Source organism: Centroberyx gerrardi, chromosome 4, assembly GCF_048128805.1.
Source record: "Centroberyx gerrardi isolate f3 chromosome 4, fCenGer3.hap1.cur.20231027, whole genome shotgun sequence".
Classification (NCBI taxonomy): domain Eukaryota; kingdom Metazoa; phylum Chordata; class Actinopteri; order Beryciformes; family Berycidae; genus Centroberyx; species Centroberyx gerrardi.
The window spans coordinates 767,108-782,845 of NC_136000.1; the positions used below are offsets into that span (position 1 = coordinate 767,108).

Consider the following 15,738-nt stretch of genomic DNA (forward strand, 5'->3'; position numbering starts at 1 on the left):
TTCAGTCTACATTAATTTTGACGCGCTATTTGGTTAAATTTAGCAATTGCATGGAATTGCAACAAAAGTATTGAGTTTCATGTATTTTCTTGCAGTGGATGCTGTTGGTTTGCGTCGCAGAGAGCAGAGGCGATGCTGAAAATATCCATTCTGAAGGTAAATGACCTTGAAGACTCAGAGGCTCTGCAGCCGGTCTGGTCTGAGGGCGACCGGTGGGCGGCTGTTGTGGGATTTGCTGTGTTATGTGACTAATTCTAGAATTGCGGATACATTTCAAGTACAGAAAGAAAACAAAAAATAGGAATGTTTTTTCCATTCAACATGTTGTATTATCATAGAACACACTTTAAATTTAACATTGTCAGTATTTGCTGATCTTAAACCTGTAAGATTTTAAATATTTTTTTGGAAAATCAATGTACTAACAGAAAAATCGGTCAACTCAGTTATAGACAAATTGGGTTAAATATATATAGTCAACAAATGTAATACAATTTAAAACCATGCCTTCCCTAAGAGAACTTCTGTCTCTACATCCATTAATTCAACTTTAAATCTAATAAGATAAAGACTTTTTGTTTTGGAGTAAAAAAAAATAAAAAAAATTAACTGGCAAGTTGCCAAGATAGTGTGCATTTTCTGAAAACAGTTTTAAAAATGAATGAAATGCTTTGAAATGTCATGTGGTAAGAATGTTATGAGACAGCTTCTGATCATTTTGTTAACAATAAAACATATCTAATAATCATTTTAAAGACAAAACCTTACAAAAACAGAGTTGACATTGATGATAACAGAGTTGATCTGAATAACAGAGTTGACCACCTGGGGTCCATTCCAGAAAGCAGGTTCAACAAACCGAGTCTAACCCTGAACTCTGAGCTGATTAACCCCGAGACAGGAAACGCAAGAGTTTTCGGTTCCAGAACAGCTGATCTGAGTTAGTTCAATCAACTCTGAGTATGTTCACCTGAGTTAAGCTCGTGCGTGATGACAATAAAAAGCCATCATCAATGGAGCTCCGATACTACGATTCACCATGTAAATAAAACAGGTAAATAAAAGGCAGAGCCTCCGTTTTAATCCAGTGGACGTAGAGATATTAATGCATGTGTATGTGGACGGTGCACATTTATCTTTAAAAAAAGAGCCTGAGTCAGAGTGGGGGAAAGTGTCAATAAGTTAACACAATAAAGTTTTATTCAGTGTTGTCCATTAATTCATTTTTTACCAGACTTACATTTCCTTAATGGATGATATGTGGTGGAATCTGACTGTATTAGGTTATAGCCTACATTACATTTTAAATATATTTGTTCAGCTTTAATCTGACGGGGACAAAACACAGGGGTCAGCAACCGAAGATGAAAAATATAGTTAAAGATTTAAAAAATATATAGATCAAAGACATAGAGACATGACTGTAAGCTCACAATCTGATCCAGTAATAAAGTGTTTGGTGATTTGCACTTGAAAAGGCGTTGAGGTTAAATTACAGTAGATTTTAAATTTTTAGACATCTATTTGTATCTTGGCTCAACAGCATTCAGTGACTTTATTTCAGCTACTTCAACAAATGTAGTAAATTTAAACATTGTCACTGAAATGCTGTTAAAACACGTTAAGACTAGGCACCCTATTTAAAAAAGTCACTTTCAAACTACATTCTGCAGCTGCACCGATCCTGCTCACTCAGAAATATTAACATATAATCTCCAATATTATAGGAACGATGTTCCATCAGAGCGACCAATCACATCAGGAGTGGTAGAGATAATTATTCATTGATCCTACGTGTCTAAAGCTTCATACCGATTTTGTAAATTTAAACTGAGATTCCACATTATGTGCAATAAACATTTCAGTGCAGGAACTGCTCTAACAGACAGACAGCTGTCTTGTGTGCACAGTCACAGTGTTATAAAAAAAAACGAACTTCCACTCACAAAAAGGACATGCAGGTTTTATTCTGAGCTGAGGGTGAATTCACGCTGTGTAGGCTAATATTTGAATGTGAAGGCAAAAACCACTGTTCAAAGAAATGACTGATGTGCATAAAAGCGGTAACTTTAGATAGTCCTTGAGTAACGAACTAATATCCAACCAGGATTTTGATTCTGACATAAACCTCCGCTAATTAATGCGCTTTGATACGGATTGAATGAATGAGGAAATGAAACAGCGTGTCTGGCTCTGTAAGAGGGAGGAAACAGAGAGAAACTCAGGGTTTGTTGAAGAAAACCTGCCAGCGAGCGGGTTAGGTTCAGAGTCAGTTACCATGGTAACTGACCCAGAGTTTAAGTTACCTCTCTTTCTGGAACTGAAAACCCGGAGTTATTTTGGGAGCACATAAAACCTTGCAAATTGTATCGCAATTTTTGAGAAAAGCCGCAGCAAAATCAAGCATTTTTGGCCGCAATAATCACAAAAAAACTCCCTGAAATCCTGGTGGGACTGACTAAAGACACATCTCTTCAGGTTCCACCTGGACCCCTCCTGAACTAACCTATCTTCTTACCCTTCTTTAAAAACAAAAACAAAAAACAATTCAACGAATGCTATTTATTCTTATTGAAGTCTTAGCTGATGAAGACTGAGGCTGAATCCAAATGTCCGGACTTCGGCGGACTTGCAGACTTGCAGGCTTTAGGGCTCGCTCTTGTGAAGTCCAGGAGGGTTTAGGGCTGTCCAGTGTCAGAACTGATCAAGTCTGTAAGGCTCTCATGTGGACCTGTGGGGCGCTCCATGCAGACTTCCAGCGAGGCCGCTACCTTGCAGACTTCTCCGGCAATATTTCCCATCGTTCATTGCAGGACAGCTGTAACACGTCAGCTGACACAAAGGCAGATGTCAAACATGACGGGAAACAGGCAGAGGGTTTTCCTGTGTGAGTTACTAACATCTACTGATATGATGAAGCAGATATTCAGCCAGCATTGACTGTAATCAGCCTGTAACAGCTGATGGACTCCTCTGCTCTGCACCCTTCAGTAATCAATTGTTTAACGTTGATTTTGCGTCGGTGGTATCCACGGCAACGAGCGAGGGGAGAAGTCCCGTCCCATTCGCCCCTTGTATGCGGTCCCGCCCCCCTGAGCCCTGTGAACTCATGTAGTTACGCTGAACGCTTCAGTCAACGTCAGCATCCGTAAAACCAGAGTCCACGAGTCTGCAGTCCGGACATTTGGATTGGGCCAGAGATGCACAGTCAGTTTGACTACTGTTGACAAAATGCACTTGTTGTAAGTTGCTTTGGACAAAAGTGTCTGCTAAATGACATAATGTGATGTAATGTGATGTAATGTCCCTGAAACAGTGAACATCTAGGTTTCAAAGTTTGTAAAACATCTAAGTTTGTTCATCTGTTCTGCAGCTGTAAGTTTTGCAAAGTAATGAGACAGAAACCTGACCAGATGAAATAAGATCTGTGTGGCTTCATGTTCCAAATCCAAAACAAGCGGCAGGAAGTTTGAGTTTTACATCACTTCCTTCAGGAGAGAAATCAGCTGCCTGAATCATGTAGACCGGTCTTTCTTGTTATCACTAGCAGTAGAGCGCATGGAAACACGTCAGTTGAACCTGATTCCCCCCAGTCAGCAGGTGATCAGTCAGCAGGTGATCAGTCAGCAGGTGATCAGGTGATCAGTCAGCAGGTGATCAGCAGGTGATCAGTCAGCAGGTGATCAGTCAGCAGGTGATCAGCAGGTGATCAGGTGATCAGTCAGCAGGTGATCAGTCAGCAGGTGATCAGATGATCAGTCAGCAGGTGATCAGGTGAACAGTCAGCAGGTGATCAGTCAGCAGGTGATCAGTCAGCAGGTGATCAGTCAGCAGGTGATCAGCAGGTGATCAGTCAGCAGGTGATCAGCAGGTGATCAGTCAGCAGGTGAACAGTCAACAGGTGATCAGTCAGCAGGTGAACAGTCAGCAGGTGATCAGTCAGCAGGTGATCAGTCAGCAGGTGATCAGTCAGCAGGTGAACAGTCAACAGGTGATCAGTCAGCAGGTGAACAGTCAACAGGTGATCAGTCAGCAGGTGAACAGTCAGCAGGTGATCAGGTGATCAGTCAGCAGGTGATCAGTCAGCAGGTGATCAGTCAGCAGGTGAACAGTCAACAGGTGATCAGTCAGCAGGTGATCAGTCAGCAGGTGATCAGTCAGCAGGTGATCAGTCAGCAGGTGAACAGTCAACAGGTGATCAGTCAGCAGGTGAACAGTCAGCAGGTGATCAGTCAGCAGGTGAACAGTCAGCAGGTGATCAGTCAGCAGGTGATCAGTCAGCAGGTGATCAGTCAGCAGGTGATCAGTCAGCAGGTGATCAGTCAGCAGGTGATCAGTCAGCAGGTGAACAGTCAGCAGGTGATCAGGTGATCAGTCAGCAGGTGATCAGTCAGCAGGTGATCAGTCAGCAGGTGATCAGTCAGCAGGTGAACAGTCAGCAGGTGAACAGTCAGCAGGTGATCAGTCAGCAGGTGAACAGTCAGCAGGTGAACAGTCAGCAGGTGAACAGTCAGCAGGTGATCAGTCAGCAGGTGAACAGTCAGCAGGTGATCAGTCAGCAGGTGATCAGTCAGCAGGTGAACAGTCAGCAGGTGAACGTGTCTCTGTCCTCAGGTGGAGAACCCGTCCTGCCTGTGGGGGCGGGTGGTCCAGCGGCCCGGCGGAGACGCAGAGAGTCCAGAACAGTACGAGGAGCTGCAGGTCCGGATGAATCTGTTCTACCATGATGTCAGTCAGGACGTCCGCAGGCTGAAGCCGCCCGCCCTGCAGGAGGGACAGGTGACGCTCAGGCTCCTGTGCTGCGATTCCTTTATGTACTTCAATTCTTTAGTATTTTGGAAGTAAGAGCTGACATCATCAATATTAAATAGGTAACTAACTAACTAACCTGCGTCAGCTGGGGCACGTTCCGCGTGAAAATGCAGAATCACCCTGAAGGGGTCAAGCGTACCTCAAGAGCCGGTGCAAAACGGTGTAAAGTTTGAATCTGGAAAACAGTCAGCAGGTTTATACAGAGGAGCAGTGAAGGCAGCGGGGGTCAGAGGTCAGACCGTCCTGTTACCACAAGGTCACAGGCTTGATCACCCTGTGTGTGTGTGTGTGTGTGTGTATGTGTGTGTGTGTGTGTGTGTGTGTGTGTGTCCCAGTGTTTCCTCTAGGATTTTTTTTAGCAGCGGGGGGAAAGGGTTTTGTTGTACCTGGGTGGTGTGAGCGTGTAGTACGCTGGCGGTCGGAGTGAATATCAATAGGTAATTAAAAAATGTGAAATAAAGTGACACTTGACTGCAAAACAAACTTTAGAACATACTCCACTCTCCTCACTTTCTGCCCTCTCTCCTGCTTCACTCTGCTCTCTCCTGCTTCACTCTGCTCTCCTGCTTCACTCTGCTCTCCTGCTTCACTCTGCTTCACTCTGCTCTCTCCTGCTTCACTCTGCTCTCCTGCTTCACTCTGCTCTCCTGCTTCACTCTGCTCTCCTGCTTCACTCTGCTCTCCTGCTTCACTCTGCTTCACTCTGCTCTCTCCTGCTTCACTCTGCTCTCTCCTGCTTCACTCTGCTCTCCTGCTTCACTCTGCTCTCTCCTGCTTCACTCTGCTCTCCTGCTCCACTCTGCTCTCCTGCTTCACTCTGCTCTCCTGCTCCACTCTGCTCTCCTGCTTCACTCTGCTCTACTGCTGTTTCCCATAGCAACAACAAATATGGAGAAAGTGAAAGTGCCGGTGGAGAAATGGGACGTTGTAATAAGTGAATTTCCATTACTGAAACAGCGATCTTAAAGGCAGTATGGATTATACTGGACATGTATTAGAAATATCTGGTAAGCCTTTGCTTGTTGCACAACACTGTTCTGTTCTGTCTGATAGAAGTGCTAACCGGCCGGTCAGTGAGCTAGCGGCCGCTCGGCTAACCGGCCGGTCAGTGAGCTAGCGGCCGCTCGGCTAACCGACCGGTCAGTGAGCTAGCGGCCGCTCGGCTAACCGACCGGTCAGTGAGCTAGCGGCCGCTCGGCTAACCGACCGGTCAGTGAGCTAGCGGCCGCTCGGCTAACCGACCGGTCAGTGAGCTAGCGGCCGCTCGGCTAACCGACCGGTCAGTGAGCTAGCGGCCGCTCGGCTAACCTCAGGTGACGTTGCCGTGATCCGCTTCTTATTTCTCCTCACAGAAAGCGCTCCAGGCAGCGCTTTTTCCACATCAAAAAACGCTATGTGTGAACGCAGCCTTAATCTACCTTTCTCTCTCCTCTTTCTTTTTCTCTTCTTTCTCTCTCTCCCTCTCGCCTTGGCCGGGTGTCGCCACGTGTCGCCACTTCCTGTATCCGTCGTTTCAAATTAAAAGTCCTCTACAGAGTCGTGTAATTGCGACTTCATGACATTTCCTAAAATTCTGAAGCAGCGGCGGCAATAATTGAATGTATATAACAGAAACTCTGTCCTCAGGTGTGTGTGGTGTACTGGTGTGTGTTGCGGTCCTGGTGTCGAGCCGTGGTTGAGTCGGTCTTCCTGGACTCGGTGAGCTGCCAGGCTCGCTGCCTGCTGGTCGACCATGGAGAACGCCTCATCGTCCCCTCAGACCAGTAAGACCAGTTCAGACAAGAACCAGACCAGTAAGACCAGTACCAGACCAGAACCAGACCACTACAGACCTGTACGACCAGAACCAGAAGAGACCAGTAAGACCAGAACCAGAACAGACCAGTACAGACCAGAACCAGACCAGTAAGACGAATACCAGACCAGAACCAGACCGGGACAGACCTGTAAGACCAGCACCAGAACAAGACCAGTACCAGACCAGAACCAGACAAGTCAGACTTGTACCAGACCAGAACCAGACCAGTACAGACCAGTACCAGTGTCTCTGTATAGTTGTAACTCTCCTGTTCTTCTTGTTCTGAGGATCCGAGTCGCTGTGCAGAACTTCCTCCAGCTGCCGTTCTGTGTGCGGCGGTTCTGCCTGGCGGGAATCAAACCCACAACGCTCCGAGTCTCCGTGTGTGAGGAGAAGGCCGAGCTCATGTGAGAATAAAGAAACACACAATCAGTCAGATCTACTCTACCAGTCAGAAGTTTGGACACACCACATGTTTCTATATTTTTACTATTTTCCACGTTAGAATAACAGTAAAGACTCAAGACTTCCTTCTTATATAAAGTTGCGAGGGTGTTCAGTCAGACATTTCATCACTACAGGATCACTGAGGGGAAAACAAGGTGCTAAATTTGATCTGAAAGTGGAACATTCAAGAACAATATGCACTACCAGTCAGAAGTTTGGACACACCACATTTTTCTATATTTTTACTATTTTCCACATGTTAGAATAACAGTAAAAACATCAAAACTATGAAATAACACAAATGGAATTATGCAGCGACCAAAAAAGTGTTAAACAAATCAAAACTATCTTATATTTTAGATCCTTTGCCTTGATGGAAAGGCAAAGGCTTTGGAAAGAAATTCATACATAGGATCAACTTCACTATTTATATTTGTCTAAGAAACTCATTTCAAGTATTTAAGCAGAAGCCTTTAGATCAGAATGGCTTTAAGAGAATGAAACGCAGAACATTCAGTCAGGTTCAGACTGTGTTCCTCCATGTAATGTCAGGTTCCTCAGCTGAATCCAGATCAGTTAGTAGACCAATCTGCCTCCTGTCTGCTGCACTGAACACAGCTGGACTTCATGTCTCTTAACTGTTCATGTCCTGATGTCTGTTCTGTCTGTTTATAGTTTCATCAGCTGTTCAGTCAGAAACAGGCTGCTGCAGACAGCTTTGGTTCTTTATTTTGTTTATTTATTAGCGTGAAAAAGGTTTTAAAAAGTCTTAAATGTGGCTTTCTGAACCCTGCAGGTACCTTAGCCTGTGTTTCTGGGTTATAATCTGGGTTGCAGTCAACACATCAGTGTGTCACTTTATAAGATATGAGATCTGTGTGTGTGTGATTTGATGCTGTGAAATGAAACTGATATGCAGTGGGATGTTATTTGTTCTTCTGCAGTCCGTCCGGTCAGTGGGACAGTTCTGCTACGCTGCACCTCCACAACCTGCTGCAGGGTGAGCAGTGGAGTTACGAGTCTCCTGTTTGTTCAGATACGTTACGATAACCAACGGTTCTGTCGGTACTAGAGATGGACGATTCCACTTTGACTCCTTGTAATGGAATTGGTGGAATCAATTCTAAATCAATTCAGGTTCCAAATGAAAATCAACACAAAAATGTAAGTTTTATGCCGGTTGGCATTCAACCAATGAGCCTTGAATTTCTTCATTTCTTCACCCCATTTGTTGTGAAATAGATCAGACCAAGGCAATCAAACACAGTTTAGTACAGATGGGCCTAAATCAGCATGAACTCATTACAAATTCATTTAAATGAAACAGTTTCTACTATTCCAGAGTTTGGAGTCGAGATTGTAACAGGAGTTGACTCCGATTCCGTTTATTAGTAGAATCGATTCTCAGAATCGACGTGATGGAATCGACAGTCGACTCTTTGGAGTCGACTCTCCATCTCTAACCGGTACCGGTGATGTTGTCTAGCTGTTGTGTGAATAAGCATTAGTTCCTGAAGAGCTGACATGTTGTAGAGAATGTGTTTTTTATCTATTAACGCTGAGCAGAAGGTGTTGTGTTTTCTTCCTGAAGCGTCGACTCAGACGGAGGCGGTGCTGCATGAAGCCGAGGCTGAAACCACCTGCATCGAGCTCTACCTGACCGTCAGGAGCGTCAAGGTGAACTTTGACCCCCAGTGTAGCAAGTCTCATTTCTTCAGAAACCACTTTAAACTCACTTCAACACAAAGAGCTTTAGAGCAACACAGACTCAAACATTCAACAATTGAATGTATTTGGTAAGACACCTCGACACCTTCTGACCTGCAGAGCTGCTAATGTGAACATGATGTCATATGTAAATTCATAGATTGTTTTTAGAAATGATACGATCATAATTTATTGATCCTTGAGGGGATATCAGGTCATTAGTGCAGCAAACACTGATGGGATGCAGCAGGGAAAAGGAAGACACAATGGAAACACAAACATGTAATGTACATTTGGTATTGGGAAACAGTAATAACAAGAAAAGTAAAAAATAACAATTAAAAACAATAATAATAGAATAGCAAAGCAGCCCAGCAAGACTACAGATTATTTACATGTGTGGATTTACTTGCGTTGTTCCTTGCAGATGTTTCTAACAGTCTTGATTATGTACTTAAATATGGATTAATAAATATGAAATATGTGCAGGGAATAAGTAAATATAAGTGTGTGTGTATATATAACATATTTGATATATATGTGTAAATATAAGTCTGTATAAACTGTGCTATAAACAAAAATGTCTGTTTTATAATATCTATGATTTTGTTGATTCCAGATCTGTGTGAACGACGATCTGGTGGCCAAGAAGTTTGCGTATTACAGCAGAGAGTCGGTCCAGAGCGGCGGGCTGGAGGAGGCGGAGCGCCGACCCGCCATGTTGACCTCCGACCCCTTCAGCCAGACCGACGCCTTCCTGCCCTTCCTGCCCTTCCTGACCTCACACACTCCGACCGCACACACACACTCTGCTCCTGGTAAATAAACAGATTTGTGATTTTCCCATCAGGCCTCTGGATCATCGTTCCTGGCTGATCTTTGGTACCAGGTGATGATGTCACCTTCTATAGAGTACAACAGGTGGTGACATCATCACCTGGCACTACAGATCAGCCAATAGCAGATGCCAGTTTCAGTAGCTGCAGTTTACCTTTAGATGTCAGACTTTACAGGTTTGGGGTTTAGTTCCTCTTCCTCTGTGATGTTTTGGTTGCAGGACAGTTTCCTCACATCAGAGGAACCAGACTGGATTGTAAATGAGTTTCATACTGAACAGTGACTCAGTGTGTTTCACTCCTCAGACCGTCTGACTGCAGCCGGACCAGCTGACCTGCTGAGCTCCACCGCACTGCTGCAGGTGAGCAGGAACACTCACTGTCAGTACTGTCAGTACTGTCAGTACTGTCAGTACTGCAGTAAACATCAGAGAACTGTACTACTGTCAGATTACTGCAGTAAATATCAGAGAACTGTGCTACTGTCAGAGTACTGCAGTAAATATCAGAACTATAGTACTGTCAGTACTGCAGTAAACATCAGAACTATAGTACTGTCAGTACTGCAGTAAATATCAGAACTATAGTACTGTCAGTACTGCAGTAAACATCAGAACTATAGTACTGTCAGTACTGTCAGTACTGCAGTAAACATCAGAGAACTGTACTACTGTCAGATTACTGCAGTAAATATCAGAAAACTGTACTACTGTCAGAGTACTGCAGTAAATATCAGAAAACTGTACTACTGTCAGAGTACTGCAGTAAATATCAGAAAACTGTACTACTGTCAGAGTACTGCAGTAAATATCAGAAAACTGTACTACTGTCAGAGTACTGCAGTAAATATCAGAGAACTGTACTACTGTCAGAGTACTGCAGTAAATATCAGAGAACTGTACTACTGTCAGAGTACTGCAGTAAACATCAGAGAACTGTGCTACTGTCAGAGTACTGCAGTAAATATCAGAACTATAGTACTGTCAGTACTGCAGTAAACATCAGAACTATAGTACTGTCAGTACTGCAGTAAATATCAGAACTATAGTACTGTCAGTACTGCAGTAAACATCAGAACTATAGTACTGTCAGTACTGCAGTAAATATCAGAACTATAGTACTGTCAGTACTGCAGTAAATATCAGAACTATAGTACTGTCAGTACTGCAGTAAACATCAGAACTATAGTACTGTCAGTACTGCAGTAAATATCAGAACTATAGTACTGTCAGTACTGCAGTAAATATCAGAACTATAGTACTGTCAGTACTGCAGTAAATATCAGAACTATAGTACTGTCAGTACTGCAGTAAACATCAGAACTATAGTACTGTCAGTACTGCAGTAAATATCAGAACTATAGTACTGTCAGTACTGCAGTAAATATCAGAACTATAGTACTGTCAGTACTGTCAGTAAGTCCCAACACGTTCCACCTCTCCTCTGCTGTCTTCAGAAGATCCCACAGACCTGTGAGGCAGTCAGGTCAGAGGTCACAGATACACAGCAGGCTCCAGGCAGCCAATCAGAGAGCGGCCCACACTCTGCTGCTGCTGACAGGTGAGCAGCAGGACGCCCTCATGTTTTTTTCCTGCATTGTTCTATTCCATTCTATTAAATAGAACAGAAACACTGATAAAGGGCCTGATTGTTGAATATCATTGCTTTTTCTAAATTATCTGTAGACTTTGAATAAATAAGGTTCTGCACTCATTGAGTTGCTTAATATAATGACCAAATTATAATTTTTGGATGAACAGTCCCCGATTTTTTTTTTTTTTTTCCAGACATAGGCTTAGCTTCTAAATTCTATCATTTTATTGTTTTGGTTGGTTTGGGTTGGTGTCATCGATCGGTTCTCCTGATCGGCCTTGAAAGAAATATCGAACTTGGACGATCTCATATTTAGAGTGAATATCGTCCTATTTTGATTGTGGGCCGATCGATCGGTGGATCCCTGATGTGATCAATTCTCTGGGGAAGTCAGGAAGTCAACAAATGGGTCACTTTCCAGGAATCTAGCAGAATATGTTTTCCAAGTCGTTTCACACATTCATCACATCAGACTGAAAAACAACATGAACAAACCAGGAAGGACATTTTTAGCTCATGGAAACACTCAGACTTGGTTATGGAAAGTTTTGCCTCAGTGTTTAGTTTCAGTCTCAGGTTGTTCTCTCCTCTGCTTCAGTGACGGATCAGGAGACACAGACTCGTCTCTGGCTGCAGCGCTGACCAAAAACCTCAGTCTGTTCAGGTGAGAGCCGACCAGGTACCTCTCCTCTGATTGGCTGAAACCAAGAGCGTGTATCATGTCCTCTCATCTGATTGGCTGAACCCAACAGCATGTCTCATGTTCTCTGCAGGTTCCTCAAGTTTCTTAATCCCTTCTGCGGCCGTCAGCAGGCGGTTTCCCGTGTAAGTTTATTTTTTTAAGGATAATAACAGTGTGAATTAACCTTTTTCCTGTCTCCATTAATGTCTATGGAGAGTCTGAAGCCACCAGTCTAATTCCACAGAAGCTACTGCTGTCTGTTCTACTGCAGTTTCCTTTTTAACTCGTTTCAAACTCAAGTTAAAGTGAAGTCCATCCAGGTCCAGAGTTTAGACCAAACAAAACAAACCGTTTACAGTGAGAAAATGTCCTCAGTTAAATTAAAACCCAGTCGATAGTTTCTCACTTGTGGTTCACCAAGCCTCTGGATCTGGCCTTTATCTGTTTTTATTTTGAAGCCATAACAATTTTCATTTTTTGTATTTGTTGTCACTGGAGTGAAATGACGTAAACAAGGTAAAAAGCAGTGAGTTCAGATAAGATGGGAGAAGAGGATTAAAGGTACCAGAGGATTAAAGGTATACTCAGACGGTAAATCAAAACTGCTGTGATTAAAACAAATGCAGGCGGCTTAAAACCTTTGACTGTGAAAGTGTTTGTCCTGATATTGATTTGTTCTTTAACCTGTGTGTCTTCCAGACCGATCAGAACGGACATTTGAACAACGGTCGACCAGGAGAGACGCCTGTAGCCACCAACACCTGCCCCGGACCAGACAGGTACACCGCCAACACCTGCCCCGGACCTGCCAGGTACACCGCCAACACCTGCCCCGGACCTGCCAACCCCTGCCCCGGACCTGCCAACCCCTGCCCCGGCCCAGACAGGTACACCACCGACACCTGCCCTGGACCTGCCAACACCTGCCCCGGACCTGCCAACCCCTGCCCCGGCCTAGACAGGTACACCACCGACACCTGCCCTGGACCTGCCAACACCTGCCCCGGACCTGCCAACCCCTGCCCCGGCCCAGACAGGTACACCACCGACACCTGCCCTGGACCTGCCAACACCTGCCCCGGACCTGCCAACACCTGCCCCGGCCCAGACAGGTACACCGCCAACACCTGCCCTGGACCTGCCAACACCTGCCCCGGACCTGCCAACACCTGCCCCGGACCTGCCAACCCCTGCCCCGGCCCAGACAGGTACACCACCAACACCTGCCCCGGCCCAGACAGGTACACCGCCAACACCTGCCCCGGCCCAGACAGGTACACCGCCAACCCCTTCCCCGGCCCAGACAGGTACACCGCCAACACCTGCCCCGGCCCAGACAGGTACACCGCCAACACCTGCCCCGGCCCAGACAGGTACACCGGCAACACCTGCCCCGGCCCAGACAGGTACACCGCCAACCCCTTCCCCGGCCCAGACAGGTACACCACCAACACCTGCCCCGGCCCAGACAGGTACACCGGCAACACCTGCCCCGGCCCAGACAGGTACACCGCCAACACCTGCCCCGGACCTGCCAACCCCTGCCCCGGCCCAGACAGGTACACCGCCAACCCCTGCCCCGGACCTGCCAACCCCTGCCCCGGCCCAGACAGGTACACCGCCAACCCCTGCCCCGGCCCAGACAGGTACACCGCCAACCCCTGCCCCGGCCCAGACAGGTACACCGCCAACACCTGCCCCGGCCCAGACAGGTACACCGCCAACACCTGCCCCGGCCCAGACAGGTACACCGCCAACACCTGCCCCGGCCCAGACAGGTACACCGCCAACACCTGCCCCAGCCCAGACAGGTACACCGCCTACACCTGCCCTGGACCTGCCAACCCCTGCCCCAGTCCAGACAGGTACACCACCGACACCTGAGTCATGACCAGTTTATTCAGTATTGATCGGTTTATTTCACTGCTATCTCTAGTTGATCAGCTGCCTTCATCTCTTCTATGGAGATACACTAATGTTAGCAAACGTAGCTTTTAGCATTACATACATGGAAGCACTGCTGATACAACAATGTAATTTATTATAAAACACCAGAATGATTTGTCTTCCCATAATAAAAAGATTTAGTTATACATAGATATCAGCCAAAATGTTCATTAGCATTGGCCAAACTTAATGAAGTCCAGGCCTGTTTTACAAAGCTGCTTTGCTAGCTAGTTGTAACTAAAAGATGTTATTAAAACTATATGTTCTGTCACACAGATTAGCCACTGCAGCTGCAAAGCCTTCACACACCAGCGAGACTGTAACACCGGGCGAGCGAGCATCGCTCAGTACGAGGTGAGAGAGTGCGTTTGGTGACTGACTGACACTTTCTTACCTCACTTTTCTTGAGTTTGGAGTTTGAAGGTTTTGTCTGGTTCAGTTCTGAGATGCTGAGCATCAAAGATTTGACGTCCAGCTGGAACGTTGTGAAGTCTGTCTTCATAGATCAACAAGGCCTTCAGCCCATGGTGCTTTGAATGCAAAATATCAAAATCATAGTATAACTAGAAATTGGATATTTCAGAGGGCCCAAGCAGAGATAGAACCTTATAAAATTATGCTAATTAGCCATGGCTAGAAACCTGCATGCATGGCATCAATGTTTAATGCAGTTGTCCTGTTAAATATAACTCAACCTGGTTCTTTTAGGTTCTGTCTGTTTACATAGAGAGAACCACATGTGACAAAGGTCCTGTACTGGATCTGAACCCAGGACGCCCTGCTAGTGTCACTCAGGCTGACTTGTCTTTCAGCAGTGGACACAGTCGAGCTGAAGATCCTTTCCCCAGCGATCAGGCTGAACCTCAGGCTGAACCTCAGGCTGAAGGAACCAGGTACAGTTGGATGTTTCTTCCTCTGTAAACCAGAAGGTGTTTGAAATCTGATTTATCAGATTTCTGATTTAATGTTGACAGAGAAAGCTCCAGCCCAAATACAACTGATTTTTCCCCCCGGCTGTAACAGTAACAGACTGGTCAGAATGGATAATGAGGATACTGGTGGAGGTGAAGAGTTTGCTGTCAGCTGTGGAGGAGAAAAGTGATTGACTGTGTGAACCAGAGAGGAGAGGAGTGTTAATGTCAGGTGGAAATGTGAAACAGCTGAATTAGATGTAGATACAGTCTGGAATCCAGATGCATTTTAACAGCAGGTGGAAAGGAGGTGGTGGTGTTCTGAGTTTATCACCTCCAACCGCCTGTGTCTCTTTGTTTCCCAGTACTCCCAGCACCATTACCAGTTCTCCCAGCACCATTACCAGTTCTCCCAGTAGAGCAGCAGAGACTGGCAGCAGGCTGAGCAGTGAGGAGGATCTGGCCTGTTCACGGTGAGCAGCAGCTCAGACTGAAGATCCACATGTTCTTTCTCCCTATTTTAAATGTTTTATTCTAGTATAAGTATGTAAGTAAGTACGAGTATTTAGAAAAGTGCTATACAAATAATACTGACATGCTGCCATCAGCACAGGAACAACCCTATAGAGTCCAACAGGTGTCTGTACTCTATAGAAGGTTCTGTTTGACAAGTTAAATCTAACTTGTTGTAACTTCATATTATCCATTAACTCTCTCATGATTTTTGCTTACTAAACAGAATCTTGAGGGATACAAACGCTTGAGTTTTTTGTATTTTCTGAAATACTGAGTTAACTTACAAGATAAATGTGTTGTGTTGAATGAAGCTTGGCTGTTTGTTCCTCAGGCTGTTGGAGTGGCTGAACCCCGAGCCGCTGACCTCTGACCCCGACTCGGCTGACGACTCGGTACGCATCTTCAGTTTATTCTGATCTTCAGAAACAAAACCAGGCTTTCTGCACACATCTGGAAACCAAAAGCTTAGCTTCCATCTTAAAATGAACC

The 15,738-nt window shown here is 45.3% G+C and overlaps 1 protein-coding gene across 1 annotated transcript in view; it reads left to right on the top strand.

Moving 5' to 3' along the window:
- The first annotated feature begins 132 nt into the window (after nucleotides 1-132).
- Nucleotides 133-15,738, top strand: part of tdrd12 (tudor domain containing 12) — a 40,966-nt gene continuing 25,360 nt past the window's right edge. The window contains exons 1-16 of the mRNA XM_078283019.1: nucleotides 133-156; nucleotides 4,615-4,779; nucleotides 6,439-6,575; nucleotides 6,898-7,017; nucleotides 8,002-8,057; nucleotides 8,649-8,734; nucleotides 9,384-9,582; nucleotides 9,907-9,962; nucleotides 11,057-11,085; nucleotides 11,792-11,857; nucleotides 11,967-12,018; nucleotides 12,575-13,740; nucleotides 14,104-14,176; nucleotides 14,531-14,715; nucleotides 15,099-15,206; nucleotides 15,581-15,641. Coding sequence (XP_078139145.1) covers nucleotides 133-156; nucleotides 4,615-4,779; nucleotides 6,439-6,575; nucleotides 6,898-7,017; nucleotides 8,002-8,057; nucleotides 8,649-8,734; nucleotides 9,384-9,582; nucleotides 9,907-9,962; nucleotides 11,057-11,085; nucleotides 11,792-11,857; nucleotides 11,967-12,018; nucleotides 12,575-13,740; nucleotides 14,104-14,176; nucleotides 14,531-14,715; nucleotides 15,099-15,206; nucleotides 15,581-15,641 — 2,583 coding nt within the window. The remainder of the gene's footprint in view (nucleotides 157-4,614; nucleotides 4,780-6,438; nucleotides 6,576-6,897; nucleotides 7,018-8,001; nucleotides 8,058-8,648; nucleotides 8,735-9,383; nucleotides 9,583-9,906; nucleotides 9,963-11,056; nucleotides 11,086-11,791; nucleotides 11,858-11,966; nucleotides 12,019-12,574; nucleotides 13,741-14,103; nucleotides 14,177-14,530; nucleotides 14,716-15,098; nucleotides 15,207-15,580; nucleotides 15,642-15,738) is intronic.